This window comes from Gekko japonicus, unplaced genomic scaffold (genome assembly GCF_001447785.1).
Source record: "Gekko japonicus isolate JY-2015 unplaced genomic scaffold, Gekko_japonicus_V1.1 scaffold1577, whole genome shotgun sequence".
Classification (NCBI taxonomy): Eukaryota; Metazoa; Chordata; class Lepidosauria; order Squamata; family Gekkonidae; genus Gekko; species Gekko japonicus.
Window position 1 is genome coordinate 189,744 of NW_015168699.1, and position 18,302 is coordinate 208,045.

Sequence of the window (18,302 nt, forward strand, 5' to 3'; positions counted from 1 at the left end):
ATGTGTGAGGACCAGGCAGAGTGAACAACAAATTAAAGGTTTATTTTACAGGAGGTCAGTCAAATATACATAACAAATATTGCACATATTAGATTCCATGTAAAAAATGAAGTCAAATGAGGAGGAAGTTCTTGTATTTTATTGTAATGAAATACGGAAAACAGTTAGGCCAAAGGACCCATCAAAACTGACTGCTTTCTTCTCAGCATATTCAGGAAATATGCTTCAATTAACAGGAAAACAATATTGACAACTTTCTTCTTTTTCTTCTTCATCTTCTTGAGCATATTCTGAACATATTCAGGAAATACATGATATTTTATACATGGACTGACATCATCAAGAAAACAATATTCAAACAGCATAATTGGTTACAAAAGACAGTGGTAATTTGAGTAATAATCCTCTGATTGGCCAGATATAAAGAAACATATCTATGTCAAACTAAGTGTTTACTTAACCTAACCTAAATGATAATGGGCAAGGATTCTTCATATCAGACTAAAATCTTATCTGACCCAGACATTGAAAGGTTTGCCCTAAGAACTACAGAATCATGAACTTTGTACCTATTATGTTGTCTGCTAACAATATCAGACCTACAAGAGGAAAGCCTTCTATATAACAGGCCTTTCTAACATCCTAATAAAATATTACTTAAAGAACAAATCTATAAAAACCAGAGAAATATGAATATGAACAATCAAGAAAAAAAACCCTATACATGAAAATCTTTATATTCCCATTCATACTACACAAACAAGATGCAAGAACAATAACAATAAGTGGGTGAAGAGAAAAGAAACCAAATGCCCTAACGCAACTAGACTTACAGTCCCTAGTTCACTGTCTCAGTTGGGGCTGCGTTTACTCACCCTTCCTCTCAGGGTGAGGGTCTCTCCCAGCAGCAGCCTCTGGCCCTGCTCTCTTGGAAGAAGAACAGCTCTTCTTCTTTACCAGGTCTTTTATTATAAGTCCCCTTTCTCTGTAATTGGCTAAAATTGGCACCAAAACCTCTCAGGGACTTCTGGGAGTTGTAGGCCTGGCCTCCCCCACTGCTACTCAGGCTCCCTGGGCCTGCTAGGCTTTTACTTGCACAGCCCAGATCATGACAGGTCCCTCCCCTCCCCTGGCTTCCCTCTCCAAAATGCAAAAAAAATAAAATCTGAACCCAAACAGATGATAACCAGAAACCGAGCGTGTCACTCTTTTGATCTGTTAACAAACATCTCCACTATTTTGCTTGCTAATTTTACAAGCCACACCTATATATACAACTATGATATGTAATTCCATTTCATTGTCTGACATAGTGTGCGTGCACACGAAAGCTCACACCTTGAATAAAGCTTTGTTGGTCTTAAAGGTGCCCCACTGGACTCTAACTTTCCTCTGTTGCTTCAGACCAACACAGCTGCCCACCTTGATCTATCTTTAGATCCTAAGATCGTCTGGCAGCCTGAAGTTCTAGCTCTGTAGCGTTATGCACCACTAGGTGGCAAGCTAGACTTGTTTTTAAGGCAAGAGATGTTTCAGAGGTGGTTTGCCATTGCCTGCTGCTGTGTTACGACCCTGGTATTCCTTGGAAGTTGCCCTTCCAAATACTAGCCAAGGCCAGCCCTGCTCAGCTTCTGAGAGCTGACGGGATCAGGCTAGCCTGGGCTATCCAGGTCAGGGCAGAGGAGGGAAACAGTTACACTACTCAGTGAGAATGATGAAATGTTAACAGGTGACAAAGCTGTAGCAGAAGTGCTCCTTTTGCCTCCATTTTAGGTCAAAAGGGAAACTGTGGCCGTGATCACATGGGCAATTTGGCCCGACACAGCCCCTCCTTCCCTCTGGATCAAATGGGCGCAGTCAGACAGTCACATCTGTCAGGCATTCCCCAGCCATACGTATCCTGTCATAGGACGACTCAGAGCCGGGTTAAAAAGGCACCACATCACAAGTGGTGTTTTCGGTTCCCCGCACAGTCATTGTGCATGGCCGGATGTCTGAATGCAGGGGAGCGTGCGCAGAATGGATTTGGCAGCCTGAACCTGCAGATCCGTTCTGCTTCTAGAGAGGGTGGTTTTTTTAAATTGCCTTATGCACACGCATTTCGATTTTTTTTTTTGGCGGTGCGCTCCGTGGCTGAGGTGCTGCAATAATGTGGATGCTTTACCACAGGATATCTTCATGGGTAACCCGCAGCAGGGTGTGCTGTGTGGCTGATATGCCCCGCAACACTTTCAACCAGTTCAGTTAGAGGTGGCACCGTATCGTGCCAAGCTGCCAGTGTGACCATGGCCTGTGTGTAGCCTAGCAAAGGCAGCACAAATGATCAAGGGACAGGACTGCAGCTCAAGTGTGATAAGGAGTTGATTAGGGAACATCTGGCTCTATTGAAAGAGTTCAGATCATCTAGGTTGGATGAATGATATCCTAGGGTGTTAAAAGATTATGCAGATACACTCGCAGAATCTCTAACATATTTGATAAAATTCTGGAGGAATCGTGAAGTGCCGTAAGAATGGAGAACAAATGTTTCCCCAATCTTCAAAAAGGGGGGAGAGAAGGATTCAGGAAACAACAGATCTGTCAGTCTGGTAACCAGGAAATATACTAGAACAAATCACAAAGTGGTCAGTTTGTAAACATCTGGGGGGAAATGTAGTAGAAGCCAGCATGAAATTGTTAAGAATAAATCTTGCCAGATTGATATTCTGATGGAGTGTGGGTATGTTACTGGTATACGTGGAGAAATGCATTTTTCTTTGCAGGTTTGGCCTGAACAAAACCTTCACCTTAAGTTTTAAAAATATATATCTCGTGGCAGAGTACATTTGGAAGGGGAGTGAGTTGTTCACCAGCCAAACTCACCAAGGCTTTAGAAATACAAATGGAAGCTCTGGCTTTATACAATGAGATAGTCAAGCAGGTAGCAGAGTTTTGGAGGTTGAAAACCCTAGAAAAGTATTTTCCTGGAGACTTCAGGAAAAGCTTTTTTGACCTGCCCTGACTTGACCTGCCCAGTGAGTAGAGAAACAGAGATGTTAACACTCCTTGGGACATGGAGGAGTGTCTCTTTTGGTGCTGATTCCTTTGAGGCAGACAGAGGTCTCACCTGGGGTCTGCTAAAGGCAGACATTGCCAAGTGGAGGACTGCAGGCATGAAGAGAGCCTGAAAAGTTATGGGAACCCTTTAGAACCACTGTAACTTAATTTAACAACGCTTGACTTAGATTCATGTCTGCTAGGGCATGTACAGAAAGCAAAACGGAATTGTGTATTTATACCTTTCTTTTTAGTCACTTGCTCACTCCGTTGCTGTGCTGAGAGTATGCATGTGGGCATTTTCTTTTTAATAAATGTTTCATAAGTTTTAATGCTGCTCATGGTTTTCTGTACCACATAGACCTCCACTGTTTGGGAATTGCTATTTTAAAAAGAGCAACAGACAGAAAGGGAGCAGAAGTCAATTGGCTACTCCCCCAGTGGTGCCTAAGTGCAGTAAGTTGTCCCTGTGGTAACTAGATGGCGGATAGCTGGAAATACAGACATGAGGCCAGAAGCTGGGAGCCCTGGTCCTCTCAATGGGCAGTTCCTACAAAGGCCAGGTGTTGACAATGGGTGAGCCAACAGAGGAATAGAAAAGCCCCTCCAAGCGTGGGAACGCCAGGTGGGTTGCACATGACGAGTGGAGACTTTGGATGGCAGCAGGTGCCTTGGAGGGCAGGACGGAATGGGGCCTGAAGGTCAGAGTGGGGCTGTTCTGCCACAACGTATCTTGGTGTCAGCAAGGCATTTTGACAAAGTCCTCCATTGTCTCCCGTCCCTTTAACAGAGGCTAAACGGGATATCCGCATGGTCAAAGCAATGGTATTCCCAGTAGTCATGTATGGCTGCGAGAGCTGGACTATAAGGAAGGCCGAGCGCCGAAGAATAGATTCTTTTGAACTATGGTGCTGGAGGAGACTCTTGAGAGTCCCTTGGACTGCAAGAAGAACAAATCAGTCAATCCTCAAAGAAATCAACCCTGACTGTTCCCTGGAAGGCCAGATAATGAAACTGAAGCTCAAATACTTTGGCCACCAAATGAGAAGGGAGCACTCACTGGAGAAGACCCTGATGCTGGGAAAGATTGAAGGTCAAAGAAGACGGGGACGGCAAAGGATGAGATGGTTAGACAGTGTCATTGATGCAACAAACATGAAATTGAGCCAACTTCAGAGGACGGCGGAAGACAGGAGGGCCTGGCGTGATCTGGTCCATGGGGTCGTGAACAGTCGGACTCGACTGTGTGACTGAACAACAAAAACGGGATATTATTTATAGGTGAAATTATTTACCTCCATGCCACGAAAAGCTCCAGGTGCCCATCTCCACACATCAAGCCTGTTTTAAGGGACAGGATATTTCTCCAGGCCTGTTGGCAATCAAAGTGAGTGTTACAGTCTGCAATGCTCTCAAGTTGTTTACCGGGATTCAGTCTTTTTAAAGTATTTCCTGGATTAGTGGGTATGCTACGTATTCCTGTGGTATAATCTCATAATGTGTAGACCAGGCATGACATTTTTCTCTCTTGTGCATTCAGACTGCATGAGATATATGTGATGTGGAAAGAGGTGTGTACACACCTTACATGTTATGGGCACACTCCAGATATTTGCAGTAGGTCTTAAACTGTTATTTAGGAAAGCAAACTCTGCACAAAGTCTGTGTCTTGGAACAATGATTATAATTATGATTCACCGTCTACTAGGGTTGCCAGCCCCCAGGTCCAGGTGGGGGGGGCTTTCCTCTGCTGCTGACCAGCTGGCAGGTGGGGGAAATCCCTCACTTAAATGGGGATGTCGCTGTGTGATGTCCCCGACAAGATGATGTTGCCTGGAGGGACGTCATCACATTGGGGATGTTGCAAGGGTATTTGGGCAAACTCTATGGCCATTTCTTGGGGCTGGAACCTGAAATGAGTTTAGTAAATCAGAATTTTTTGCTTTTAGGATGAGATGTCTTGCAAAAGGGGACCTGGAAACCCCATTCTGCATTGTAACAAATTTTGCTAATTATTTCTGTTGAACCTGATCAAGTTGCTTCTTCCTCCTTGGCCTTTTGGCATCTCTTCTGCGGGTATGAAAGTGAGGTGTGGGGTTTTAGCTGCTCCCTGTTCTATTTCCTGGGGCAACCTGAGGTCCTAGATGACTATAGAAGTGCTGGTCTAATGCTACCACTGAGCCACAGTCCCTCCCCAGCGTGATCCACGATGTGATATCCACAGAGCAAGCATTCCTTCATATCGTTGGCCAGGAGAGGGATGATGATGGGGAAGCCATTTGCATTGACATGCCTATGGCACTTCTACATATAACATGCATTTTGGGTTTCTCTCTGAAAAATAGATATGAAGCTGAGATTTGAAGTTAAAACAGAGCAAGGCTTATATCAGAACCAAGAGTGAAACCTGATATTTGAATTGGTGAGGGAAGTACCACGTGATATATGAGCACACTTACAGTGCCATTCAGGAACATTTTCAGTAAGACACCTGTTGAGACCCACTTATAAAGACAATTGAATTAGAACCAAAACTCTGCAGTGCCCCACTTGCTGTTGCCTTTAAAATGTTCCAGAATTCTCACTGATCTTAGATGGCTTCATATCAAGCTCACACAGCTGGATCGTAACTACAGTCCTAAACAGTTACACCCTTCTAAGTGTATTGAAGTCAATGGGTATAACTCTGGTCTAGGACTGCACTGTTAGGAGGTGAAATGTAAATATTTCATCAGGCATGAAATGGTAACACCAGGGGTCATTTCCTGCAGGAGTGCACAGGAGTGGAGCTCCGGCAGTAAAGAGCCCAGGGGGCGAGCACATGCAATGAAGGCTGTTAATGGGTCTCTCTAGAAGGGACCACATACAGCCTGTACTGAAAGCGCTGCACTGGTTGCCAATAGCGTACCGGATTCACTTCAAAGTGCTGGTTCTTACCTATAAAGCCCTATATGGTCTGGGTCCAACCTACCTGAGGGACCGCCTTTCCCCGTATGTTCCCTCAAGAGCACTACGGTCTGGGACCCAAAACCTGTTAACCATCCCGGGCCCCAGGGATGCAAGATTGGCCGCCACAAGGGCCAGGGCCTTTTCGGTAGCGGCCCCTACCTGGTGGAATGAGCTCCCGGGGGAGATCCGGGCCCTGCAGGATTTGATGCCGTTCCGCAGGGCCTGCAAGACGGAGCTCTTCCACCAGGCTTTCGAGTAGGGGCTGCTGGCCCCCCCTATTATGTTACCATCTTGGGGGGGATTTGAAGAGGCCCTGAGAAGAGCCCTGAGAAGATATTTGGAACATCGTGACGCTATTGACTGTCTGCCAAGAATTGTTGGAACTGTCCCACCATCTTGGGTTTTTGGAGTTTTAGTAACCACCGAGCACTTTATGTGAGATAGGATGGGTTTTTAAATTGTATAAAATGTTTTATAATGCAGATATATTGTTATTTTGTATTGTGGTTTTACTGCTGCAAGTTTATCTTGCCCTGTAAGCCGCCCTGAGCCCTACGGGGGAGGGCGGGGTATAAATGTGAATAATAAATAAATAAATAAATAACGAGCCCCGCCCCCTGCTCCCAGCAGCCCTCAGTCAGACCAGGAAGCAGCCAGGTAAGTTGCAGAGCTCCCCTCTGGCCCCCCGGTCCAAAACAGTCCAGTGGCACCTTTAAGACCAAGTTTTATTCAGGTACAAGCTCTCCTCTGTGATGACAGACCTGCACATCCCCCCCCCAATAGCTAGCAATCCAACACAGTCCAGTGGAGCCTGATCAGTGGGTGTTGCCTTCTGACACACTTCCGGCGATGTCAGGGGGTGTGGCATATGCAAATAAGTTATGCTGATGAGTTATGCTAATGAGCTCCTGCACCTGTTTTTCTACGAAATGACCCCTGGGTAACACTCATCAAATATAAAGAAATAATGGATAGAGAAAGCCATGGGAAGCAGAAATATAAAGTGATCTTTAGGCTCGGAGTTCCCCTAAACTTTAGATTAATTAAAAACCATAACCACAGAGATGTACTAGCTATCATGGCTAGTGGCTATTGACAGAGTAGGTCTTCTTGTTAACTAAACCAGGGCATTCAATCAAATATTACGTCCCATCACTGAGCATTGTCAGACACAATAACTGGAACATGAAAGAACAAACTTTATGGTATCTGAAGTGCGAAAAAGGAAGGCAAACCCTGCAGATTAGTATGTAAATCCATTGGTCCTCACCACTGTTAGGCAACACAAAATGCTGGTCTTTTTCTGCACTACTGCAGGATTGTTTCATACACACAGTCTTGATGTGTGCCTTATTTAGTTGTACAGTGCAATTCTAAACAAAGTGCAATCCTAACTATTACTCCCATGGATTTAGAAAGGTGGAACTCTTTTTAGGGTTGTCCTGTTAGACCCCTGTCGAAATCAGTAAAATTGCAAGAACATGCTCTGAACTAGAAGTAAGGAAGGTGACACTTCAGTTTTTCCAGGCACCTTTCTAAACAAGACAGATTTTAAATTTCACAAGCATGACAGATGCCTTTTTTAATTCTTAGCAATGGAGTGCACATATGGACTGCTCCAAGCGAAGTCTGAGAAAAATTACTTTTGCCTGTTGAGAGCCAGCATGAGAGAAGGAGAATTCCAATTCTTAAAATACAAACTTAGTCTTGTGTTAATTGTCCTGTGGCTCTGTAGTCTGTGAGTTTAGGTTGCAGGTTTTTGGATCATGGTTGAACAGCGGGGCTTTGATTTTTTTTGTTTTCTTTGTAATGAGAGTCAAATTCTCTGGCACATGCTAGTCCTGAAATGGGCAGTTTGTCCAAAACAAGGGCCAACTTGGAGACAAGAGATTCAGCTGATTTGCATATTTTATGCTCACATAACTTTCATGAATGTGCTGCACACCAGGCTATGGCTGATAGACATGTGTTTCATCTGTGATGCCTCCTGGATGTGGAGTCTTTGTTTCAGTGCTTGTAGCGTGCAGCATTGTAAAGAAACTGCTCTCAGAACACAAAAGTCTCCATCACGTATAGCAGAAATTCTGAAACTTTGTAGTTGAGTATATTGGGTGGCTGTAAGTGAACTTTTTGTGTGCAGCAAGAAATAATGCAGTAATTGGAAGCTCCCACAAGCCCACCCACAGAGGAGGGTGACTGCTACATCCTGCACAGGCCACCACACTGAGCAGGCCTCCTTCTGAGGTAGATAATTCTGCATTGGTAATATTGAAAATTCCAGAGGGGTAGCCTGTGTTAATCTGTTGTAACAAAATTAAACAGTAGTCCAGTTGCAATATAAAGGGGGAAAGATTAAGCATAAGCTTTCATGAGTTTTGACTCACAACATTTTAGCTGTGATACATTTTGCTAGTCTTTAAGGTGCCACTGGACTGTGATTGGTTCATTCATTCATTCCCAGTGCAGAAGGAGGCTATCTGCTGCCTCTGCATATGAGTCCAGGCTTTGGATTTATCTCCTTCCATTCAGGAACAGTGACTTACCCAGAAGCACAGGTCATACATTCCATTAAGGGTTTATCATTCTTATCCTTATGCACACTACACTTGATCTTAGCCAAAAGCAAACCTTCTTCATTGTCAGAATTAAGCATGCCTCCAATTTCAATGCATTAAAAGTGTGCCACAGCTGCCAAAATAAAACACGTGCTGAAACCTCCAAGGTAAATTGGAATATCTGTGATATCAGACCCAACACAAAAGGAGTCAGCTCCTTACAACCAGCATCTGTGTACTGTTGATCAGTTTTGCAGACAGAACAACAGTGCTACCAAGGTCATCAGAGTGAAGCCTGGATACCCGTTAGTACTTAACAAAATCTGAGGCAGTGGGAAGATATGCAACAGTTTTGCCACCTGCCCAGTTCCTCTTATGATCCAGCCCCTCCCCATCCTTCCCAGCTACTGTAGGGAAGCAGAACTCTGGTTTTATCCCACTAAACGATGAGAGAAACAGTAGAAGGAGCAGCCTGCTTCCACTCCTGCTACTTTTGAACAAGTACTGCTGAATTCAAAGCATATTATGCAGAAAACAGTGCTGTTGAGTTCCATGGGGCTTACTCAAAAGTAAGACCTCCCTACCACGACCTCTTTACTTGGCCCCCAGGTCCAAGTTACTCAAAAGTAAGTAGGCATGGACCTTAAAGAGCCAGGCAGGATTTCCGGGATGCGATCTGGCAGCAGTAACTGGAAGCAAAGTTTGAATCCAGTGGCATCTTTAAGACCAACAAAGTTTTTTTCAAAGTGTAAGCTTTCGTGTGCAAAGCACACTTCTTCAGACAAACGGAAATTTCCATTTGTTAGAAGTGTGCTTTTCACATGAAAGCTTTCACTTTGAATAAAACTTTGTTGGTCTTAAAGGTGCCACTGGACTCAAACTTTGTTCAGCTGCTTCAAACCAACACGGCTACTCACCTGAATGGAACTTCCAAAATAATCGGTATTTGTCTGCGATATGCCAAATGCTGCTTTATTTGCTGTGGTGCAACCTACAATTCACCCTGACCTGGATGGCCCAGGCTAGCTTGATCTCTTCAGATCTGAGAAGCTAAGCTGGATCGGCCCTGGTTAGTATTTGGATGGGAGACCGCCAAGGAAGTCCAGGGTGGCAATACAGAGACAGGCAATGGCAAACCACCTCTGACTCTCTCTTGCCTTGAAAACCCTACAGGGTTGCCGTAAGTCGGCTGCAACTTGAAGGCACTTTCCACCACCAGCCTGCAGTTCATGCTCCAGGAGCTAAAACTTGTCTGTGGGATCAGGTTGGCTACCTACTGACTTCTAAATGCCGAGCTCCAAGTATTGAAAATTGTCCAACAGTGTTTCAGAACTTGTGATGAGCTAGAAAAAAATGGCCACAAACCAATGTCTAGGCATGCAACTCAACTGTGTTTGTGTTTCTCAAACAGCAGCCCCTGCTGGCTAGAGCAACTGAAAGACTCAGGATGCTAACAGAAGCTGGTGGGCTACATAGAACTACAGTGTGAACTGGGTGCAGCCCCTCTGCCATATGTCTCAGTTAATTCAAAATATTTTCCCCAGAATAAAATTTAACTATCCGTTAATTTCTCTGTAAGCTATGCCTTTTCTAAAGAAAGAACCGTTTTTATATTCTCTATGCTTTAGGATCTTTTGTTTCTCATATCACATAAACAATTAACTTTTCTCCAGGAGTGCAAACATAACAGGACTAAGGTCAAACCAGAGAATCTCTGCAGTAGAAACCGAAGGTGGTGGTGGGGCATTTTTGCAAGCCCAGCAGAACCAATGCCATTGTGGCAATGCCAGCTCAACAAGACTGATATCTAGCACAGAAACACAATCCAAGCAAGGGGAGGGGGGTTGCAAGCCCGGCAGAGCCAGTGCAATGTACTAGTGCCCAGCAGAACCCAGTGCCAAAGTGGCAATGCCAGCTCAATCACAATCCAAGCAAGGGGGGTATTATTGCAAGCCCAGCAGAACCAGTACAATGTACAGAGTGCCCAGCAGTACTAGTGCAATCACGGAGTGCCCAACAGAAGCCAGTGCCACTGGCATTGCGAGAGCCAGTCTGGTGTGATGGTTAGGAGCACGGACTCTAATCTGGGAGAACCGAGTTTGATTCCCCACTTCTTCACAAGCAGCTGATGGCATGACCTTGGGTCAGTCACAAGTTCTTTCAGAGCTGTTCTCTCAGAGCATGTTCTCTTGAAATAGCTCTCTCAGCCCCACCTACCTCACAGGGTGTCTGTTGTGGGGAGGGGAAGGGAAATAGATTGTAAGACGCTCTGAAACTCCTTCAGGTAGTGAAGGGTGGGGTATAAATCTAATCTCTTCTTCTTCTCTTCTTAAAAAAACTGATGGAGCTGGTGATAGAATGGAGTGGGTGCAGAGGAGAGCGACGAGGATGATTGGGGGCCTGGAGTCCAAACCCTATGAGGAAAGGCTAAGGAACTTGGGAATGTTCAGTCTGGAGAAGAGGAGGTCGAGGGGAGACATGATCGCTCTCTTTAAGTATTTGAAGGGCTGTCAAATAGAGGAGGACAGGGAGCTGTTCCTGTTGGCAACAGAGGATAGGGAGCTGGTTCCTCTTTAGGTGTTCCGGTCCCTAATACGTTTACAGTTTGTTATGGTTGTTTAGTCTCTCTATGTTTGGGGGAGATGATTCTTTCTTCCAGTTCCTTTCCGGCGGGGTTTGTACCAGTCTTAACGATGACTGGATGGCCTACAATGGGATAAGCCCCTCCCCCGCCTGGATCAAAGCTTGGAGCTGACCCTGAGGGAAGAGGAGGAGCTTATCCCAGAAGTAAGGAATGTACCACTCCAGAACCACAGAGAAAGGAAGATTCACAGTAAGTGAAAGAAACCTTCTGTTCCCATACTCTGAGCACTGGTATATAGACTTTGAAAGCCAAGGGAAGTCTTGAATAGTGTATTTCCTGTTATTTTTATTGTGGGATTTTTTTGGGGGGGAAACATCCCTGGCACTCCCTCAGTACTTCCTGTAGATCTTCAGTAATTTTGTATTCAGGAAACCTTCCCATACTCTGAGCAGTGGTATATAGTCTTTGAAAGCCAAGGGAAGTCTTGATTGGTGTATTTCCTGTTATTTTTATTTTGGGATTTTTTTGGGGGGGGGGAAACATCCCTGGAACCCCCTCAGTACCTCCTGTAGATCTTCAGTAATTTTGTATTCACCTTTGGGCTTAGGTCTTCATTCCCACAAGACTCCGTTTGAAGACTTCTTGATTGGGCTTGCTGGTTTCTTCCAAACGCATTCTTTCCAGTCCTCATGAGGTGCAGCCCATCTCTTTTCAGTAGTCCTTCATTAAGGAATCTTAGGCCAAATCACCAAAGCCCCAATGTCCTTTGCCTTCCATCCTAGAGCCTCATAGTCAGTTCTGATACACGTATAGCTTTGCCTAGCAGTGTCATTTATTCCCATGGGAATGAACAAGAACATAAGTGGGCTTGATGAATTTTGCCAACTTGGCTGTAATATCCTCAGACTGTGCAATGGAGGCAACACGGTTCACAGGCTAACAGGTCAAACAAACAAATTTATTAAGAACAGTCATAAGACCAGCAAAATAAACCAAAATAGTACAACACTGAGTCTATGACATAGAATCCTTGCAGCCTTAAATACTAAAATACGAAATCGGTCAATTCCGTCATTAATGGCTCCAGTTACAGTACATTCTATGCTTTTTAATTACCAGATAACAATATTTAGCAACATTGCGTGAGACAGAATCATAAGTATCGGCCAATAAGAACTTCATCAAACATTCCTCGGCATATGTAAGATAATTAGCCAAGGGTTTAAAACGTGAGAGAAGGGATATCAACAACTGCTGTCTCTCTTCGTCATACATAGGACAATGGAGTAATATATGGGAGACCGATTCCACCTGTTCTAACAAACGGGAGCAAATTCTCTGGTGCATGGGAGTCCGGGTATATCTACCATAAAGTACTGCTGAGGGTAACGCATCAAGCCGTGCTCTAGTAAATGCCCATCTATGGTTAGGGTTTTTTATGAGTCCAAGGTAAGATGCGGCCTTTAAACTTGGTCCCAGCTTTAGCCTCTTATAATAGGAAGGCAGGGCTGCATAGTCGTTTTGTGCTTCAATATCCTTAAATCATTGGTATATTAAGTTCTTTGCGTACTGCAACCCTTCCTCTAGCAAATTTTCAGGATCTAACCCAATTGATTTCAATTTATCTACTACTCTAAGAGCCCATTGGGGATATGGTGTTGATGACAAAAGATCAGGAATAAGTCCCACCGGATTCAGATGGGACTTAACCCAATAGTTACTCCTCTGTATCCAAATATTCAATGTAACAGTAGATAAACCTGCTTTTTGTCTTAAGCCCAAATTTGCAGTACCTTTTGGGGCGTTGAAGAGTGCTCTAAGAAATTTCGATTGTACTAACTCTAGATCTTTAAATTTACTCTCTGCAAGTATTTGTGTTCCATATATCATTTGTGGGAGAGCTTTGCTCAAGAATAGTTTAAGAGCGGCCGGGACATACTGGGCTCCCTCTTTCCTAAAGAAGCGCAATATAAGGCTAACAGGTCTGTACTGCACACATCTCCCTCCATACTTCTCAATGGGGAGTCACCAGCCACTCTTTTTGGTGTTGTTTCCTGAATCAGCGCTTTCCTTGAGAGACTGAAAGTTTTCTTTCCTGTGTGGTGTAGCATCTCTAGCTGTCCTCCATCATGATACCCTAAGACATTCTCATTGAAAAGCTCCTGAAAATAGATTTCTTAGTTCAAGTGGTTCAGGAATGTCTTCTGATTCTCCTGTTCGTGGCAGTTGCCCTCTTCCATGCAGTTTCTTCTCCCGTACAAACCTCTTCTTTATCCCTGATCAGCTCCTCCTGCTGTTATCTTTACTGCAGTGTATCCCTATCATGTCCTCATCTTCTCTGAAGCTGGACATTTTGCTGCTGTGGTTCTCTTACCTTCTCTTTCAACAGAGCAACCCGTTAATATTTGCTGCAGTATTATTTATTTATTGTATGGCAGAGTTAAACACAGGACGCATATAATAATATAAAATACATAACCAAGTTGATACAATGGATATGCAGACCGATTGAGCAATTCCCTTAAATACTAGTATCTAAATTTTCAGTCCACTTAATCACCTCCTCATGGTGTGCCCTGGATAATGCTAAAGAGCTAGAACTTCTGGCTGCCAGACAATCGTAGGATCCCCTGGCTACACTACATACATGGAAATAATTTGCTGCAGTTAAAAATCTGTGATGCCTTTGGACAAGAAATTAAGCACAGCACACATATGTGCTCATATCTGAACCTCAGTTTTTAATGATGGAGTAGACATTTGTTTTTCTGTCAGTGGTTTTGAAAGTATGTTTTGATTTGCATCAGAGTCAGTGACAATCTCCTTGTCTCTGACTGCCATGTGACTTTATAACTGTAGTGAATTTTTTTTTGGAAAAGACCCAGGTTTCCCACACATGAGTTAAGTTTTATTCAGGAATGATTAACAATGCACACTGGACAACAGTTTTAGCTCTGGCATTTATGTTCCTTTTTTCACTGCCAGGAAGCACCAGAAGATGGCATGGTTTATACAGATGCATGCTTGATTGAGAAGGGAGAGCCATAGAGAGCTTTTGGAGATACTGTTAATATTGCTGAAGTGGTGTTTAAACAGTTCACTACAGGGGATAAAAGTGACACACAATATTTTAAGTCTTATCTCTCCATTATACTGGCAAAGCACAGCAAAAGAGTCCTTTCTGTCTCCCCATCCCCCTTGGATTTGGATGTCATGACATTAAAAAAAAATCAAAGTCCAACACGAATGTAAAGGTAATGCTGATGGAAAGGGTAAAGGAAGGTAATGAGAAGAGATGACACTTCTTGAGCATTTTGACAGAAGAACTTGGTTACTTTAGACATTTTGACACTCAAGACACAGAACTCTCCCTCTCTCTGTTTTCCACACAGCTTCAAGAAAACATGTTTTTGAAAGTGAAATGAAAGATTTCATTTCAAATATTTTTGAAGTGAAAAATATTGTCCCATTGTTCTTTGGGCCAAGAGATAATATTCTGGAACTTCCTTTTCAGGCCAGAGGTTTATTTAGCTTCTTTTCATGTATGCTGTAGGGCTGAAGGAAAGTCTGTTATGGCTTTGTCCTGGAAGGGCAAATATCTGCATTATCTATATATCTAATAGTGACATATGGGCCCCATCTGTGGATACCTAAATCTGTGGATGGGGGCCACACCAACACGAAAAAGATTTTTCTGCAAACCTGGAAGATTCCCTAGGTCTGCAGAAAAATCTGAAATGGTTTTAAAAATGCATGGGGGGTTAATTCCCCCTCCCAAATAAAAGTGTTGTCTTGCTGCTGTCATCACGGATGAGGGGAGAGAAGCCTTTAGGGGCTAGGAGCCATGCAGGGCTTGCTGGCATCATTATTGGAGGCGAGAAACCTCAACATAAATGGCTGGGAACCAGGCAGGTCTTGGCGCCATTGCCAGTTGGAAGGGGAGATGCCTTGTGAGACTGGTGACTGGGAGCTACATGGGGCTCACCACCATTGATGGTGGGAAAAGCCTTAGCAGGCTCAGTGGCCTGGAGCAGTGCAGGGCTTGTAACCATTGACTGGGGAGGAAGCCTTGGCAGGCCTGGTGGCTGGTAGCTGCACAGGGCTTGCCAGTGTCGTCTTTGATGGGGATGGGGGAGAAACCTCAGTGGGTCTGACCACTGGGAGCTGCACAGTGTGTGTGTGGGGAGAAGCCGGGCTTCAGAGAGCCAGTTTGGTGTAGTGGTTAAGTGTGTGGACTCTAATCTGGGAGAACCGGGTTTGATTCCCCACTCCTTCACTTGCACCTGGCTGGATGACCTGGGGCAAGCTGTAGCTCTGATAAGAGCTGTTCTTGAAAAAGAGCAGTTTCTGTCAGAGCTCTCTCAGCCCCACCTACCTCACAGGGTGTCTGTTGTGGGGAGGGGGAGGGTAAGGGAAAGGAGTTTGTAAGCCACTCTGAGACACCTTTGTGTAGTGAAGGGCGGGGTATAAATCCAATCTCTTTTCTTCTCTTCTCTCTTCTCTTCTTCTTCTTCTTCTTCTAGGTTGGGGGAGACTTGTTTTGGCAGTAGTATGTGCAAAAAGGATCTAGGGGTCTTATGTGATGCATTTGCTAAAAAGGCAAATGCGATTTTAGGCTGTATCAACAGAAGTATAGTGTCCAGGTCACGCGAAGTGATGGTACCACTTTACTCTGCTCTGGTTAGACCTCACCTAGAGTATTGTGTTCCGTTTGGGGCACCACAATTTAAGAAGGATATAGACAAGCTGGAACGGGTCCAAAGGAGAGCAATGAAGATGGTGAAGGGTCTGGAGACCAAGTCCTATGAGGAAAAGTTGAAGGAGCTGGGTATACTTAGCCTGGAGAGGAGACAACTGAGAGGTGATATGATAACCATCTTCAAGTATTTGAAGGGCTGTCATCTAGAAGATGGTACAGAGTTGTTTTCTGTTGCCCCAGAAGGTCGGACCAGAACCAAGGGGTTGAAATCAGAAGAGTTTTCGGCTAAACATTAGGAAGAACTGTCCAATCCCACTCAGCCATGAAGTGTTTCAGACCTTGGCCCTTGCACCATTACTCAGTATAACCTACTTCACAGTATTGTTGTAGGGGTGACGTGGAGGAAAGGAGAACCACTCTGAACTCCTTAGAATAAGGACAGAGTTAAAATGTGGTAGTCAGATGATAGATGCATAGATGATCTCTGACTGAATGTAGACAAAGCCTGGCCCTCTTTGTTGTTCCTATTGGATTTATTAGTCACCTTTGATACTGTGGACCATGCCCTCTTGTTGAGATGTCTGGAGACAGAAGTGGGGATTAAGGGAAGTGCTTTGAATTGGTTTACATAATTCCTTATGGGCAGGATCCAGAGGGTCGCTGTTGGAAACCAGTTCTCATCCAGGTAGGCTTCCATTCCCTCCCCCCCCCCGGTGCTATTCAATCTATGTAAAGGCCTTAGGGAAACTAATTCTTGGCTTTGGAGTAAACTGTCATCAATATGCTGATGATACCTGGTTCTATATTTCTTTATCCAAATCACCTGGCAATGTTTTAGAGGTCCAGAACTGGTGCCTTATAGCTGTGGATAAATGGCTAAGGGTGAACAAGTCGGAGCTGAATCACGATAATACGGACTCTATGTTGATTGGGAAAGCCATGTGGTTGCTGTTACACCAGCCTTTCCTGCAGGAATTGTATTGTGTTGAGCTGCTCTAAACGGAGTCCATCTTGGAGACTACCTTGTTAGCCCATTTCTGTTCTTTCTCCCACCAAAGACATGTGAATGAAATTTGTAGTTCTCTGAATTCATGTGTACCCTACATATTAGTGGAATTAGTTTTGCTCATTTAGTGAGATGGAACAAAAATTAAAATAATAAATTTGAAGTAAAACATGGTACACTGATATACTATTGTATGCTGCCTGCCCCCCAAGAGGAATAAGCTATTAAATTTTCAAATGCAGGGTAAACTTGTCTGTTTTGATAACTACTAAATTTTATAGTCGTCTTTATACAGATCAAAAAATACTCAAATAATCAAGTGACAGAGTGTATGTAAAGATGGTCCAGTATGCTCCAAGGAATAAACGGCTCTTGTTTTCGTTTCAGCATGTTACATTGTTGCCCTCTGTGATAGTTTTAGTTGAACACCCCTTTTTATTAGCAGACTCTGACAAAAATTAAGTGCTTCAAAATGGCAGGTTGTCATCAGAGAGATGACAGCATTTCATTAGATCCTGTTAAAATTAAAATGATAGCCACTTAAAAGTATTGGAACTGCCATGCTTGGTCAAAAACCACAGGCCTCCTCTTTTGAATAGGGACTAGGACTTGATGCTTCAGAGGACACACATAAGAAACATCCCAATTATCTATAGCAGGATTGTAAAAACTTGACATTCACTCTGGCTGACCACGAAGTTGCTTCCCAGACTGTCTTTACAGACACACTGGGGTTGTACAATTGGCTCTGCAAATATAACATGATGATGAAGTCAACAGGAAAGACTATTTTTGGCCGCATTCAGACTGGCAGTTTGCAGCGGTATTCCTGTTCACACTGCAGCAAATGAAGTGGGAGGATACCATGGAGGAAGTGCAATGGAGCGTTCGCACTGTCGGCCTGCCCCTGGTGGGCTGTTAGCGGTTGTTTCTGCGCTCTGCTGCATGTGCCTATGCGCATGGGCGCAGGGGCGCCTGCCGCGGAAACAGCCAGCGCCTATTATCAACGACTGCGGGTTGTTTCCGCCTTACAGCGCTTGCATTCACACATCAGGGAACCGGAATCAACCTGTTTTCCACATGGTTTGCTACCACTTCCACCAGGTACTTTTAAAACTCAGGAGGGAGGCGGTACAAAACGGCTTGAGTACGGCTGGGGGACGCCAGACAGCTGTGCCTGTGTGAACCCACCCCTTTAATACGCGAGTGAAACGCTCCTGAAACGTTTGACTGTTGGGCCAAACTGCCAGTCTGAATGCAGCCTTCATGTCACCTCTTTCTTCATTGACAAATATTCAAGAACACATTTGCGTTGGTTTTAAAAAGGGCCAACAAAACTTGGTTTCCTAAAACACTAATTACTGTACTTGTGTAGTATCTGTTCACCATGATGGCAGAGATCAGGACTGGCAACATGATTTTATTGAACCCAGTGCATAATTTGTATTCAGGCCCCCTTCATCTCACCTCTTT

At 44.2% G+C, this 18,302-nt stretch overlaps 1 protein-coding gene across 1 annotated transcript in view; it reads left to right on the top strand.

Moving 5' to 3' along the window:
* Positions 1-18,302, top strand: part of PHF21B (PHD finger protein 21B) — a 242,321-nt gene that overhangs the window by 19,972 nt on the left and 204,047 nt on the right. Inside the window, exons 3-4 of the mRNA XM_015415485.1 lie at positions 3,552-3,566; positions 17,997-18,010. Coding sequence (XP_015270971.1) covers positions 3,552-3,566; positions 17,997-18,010 — 29 coding nt within the window. The remainder of the gene's footprint in view (positions 1-3,551; positions 3,567-17,996; positions 18,011-18,302) is intronic.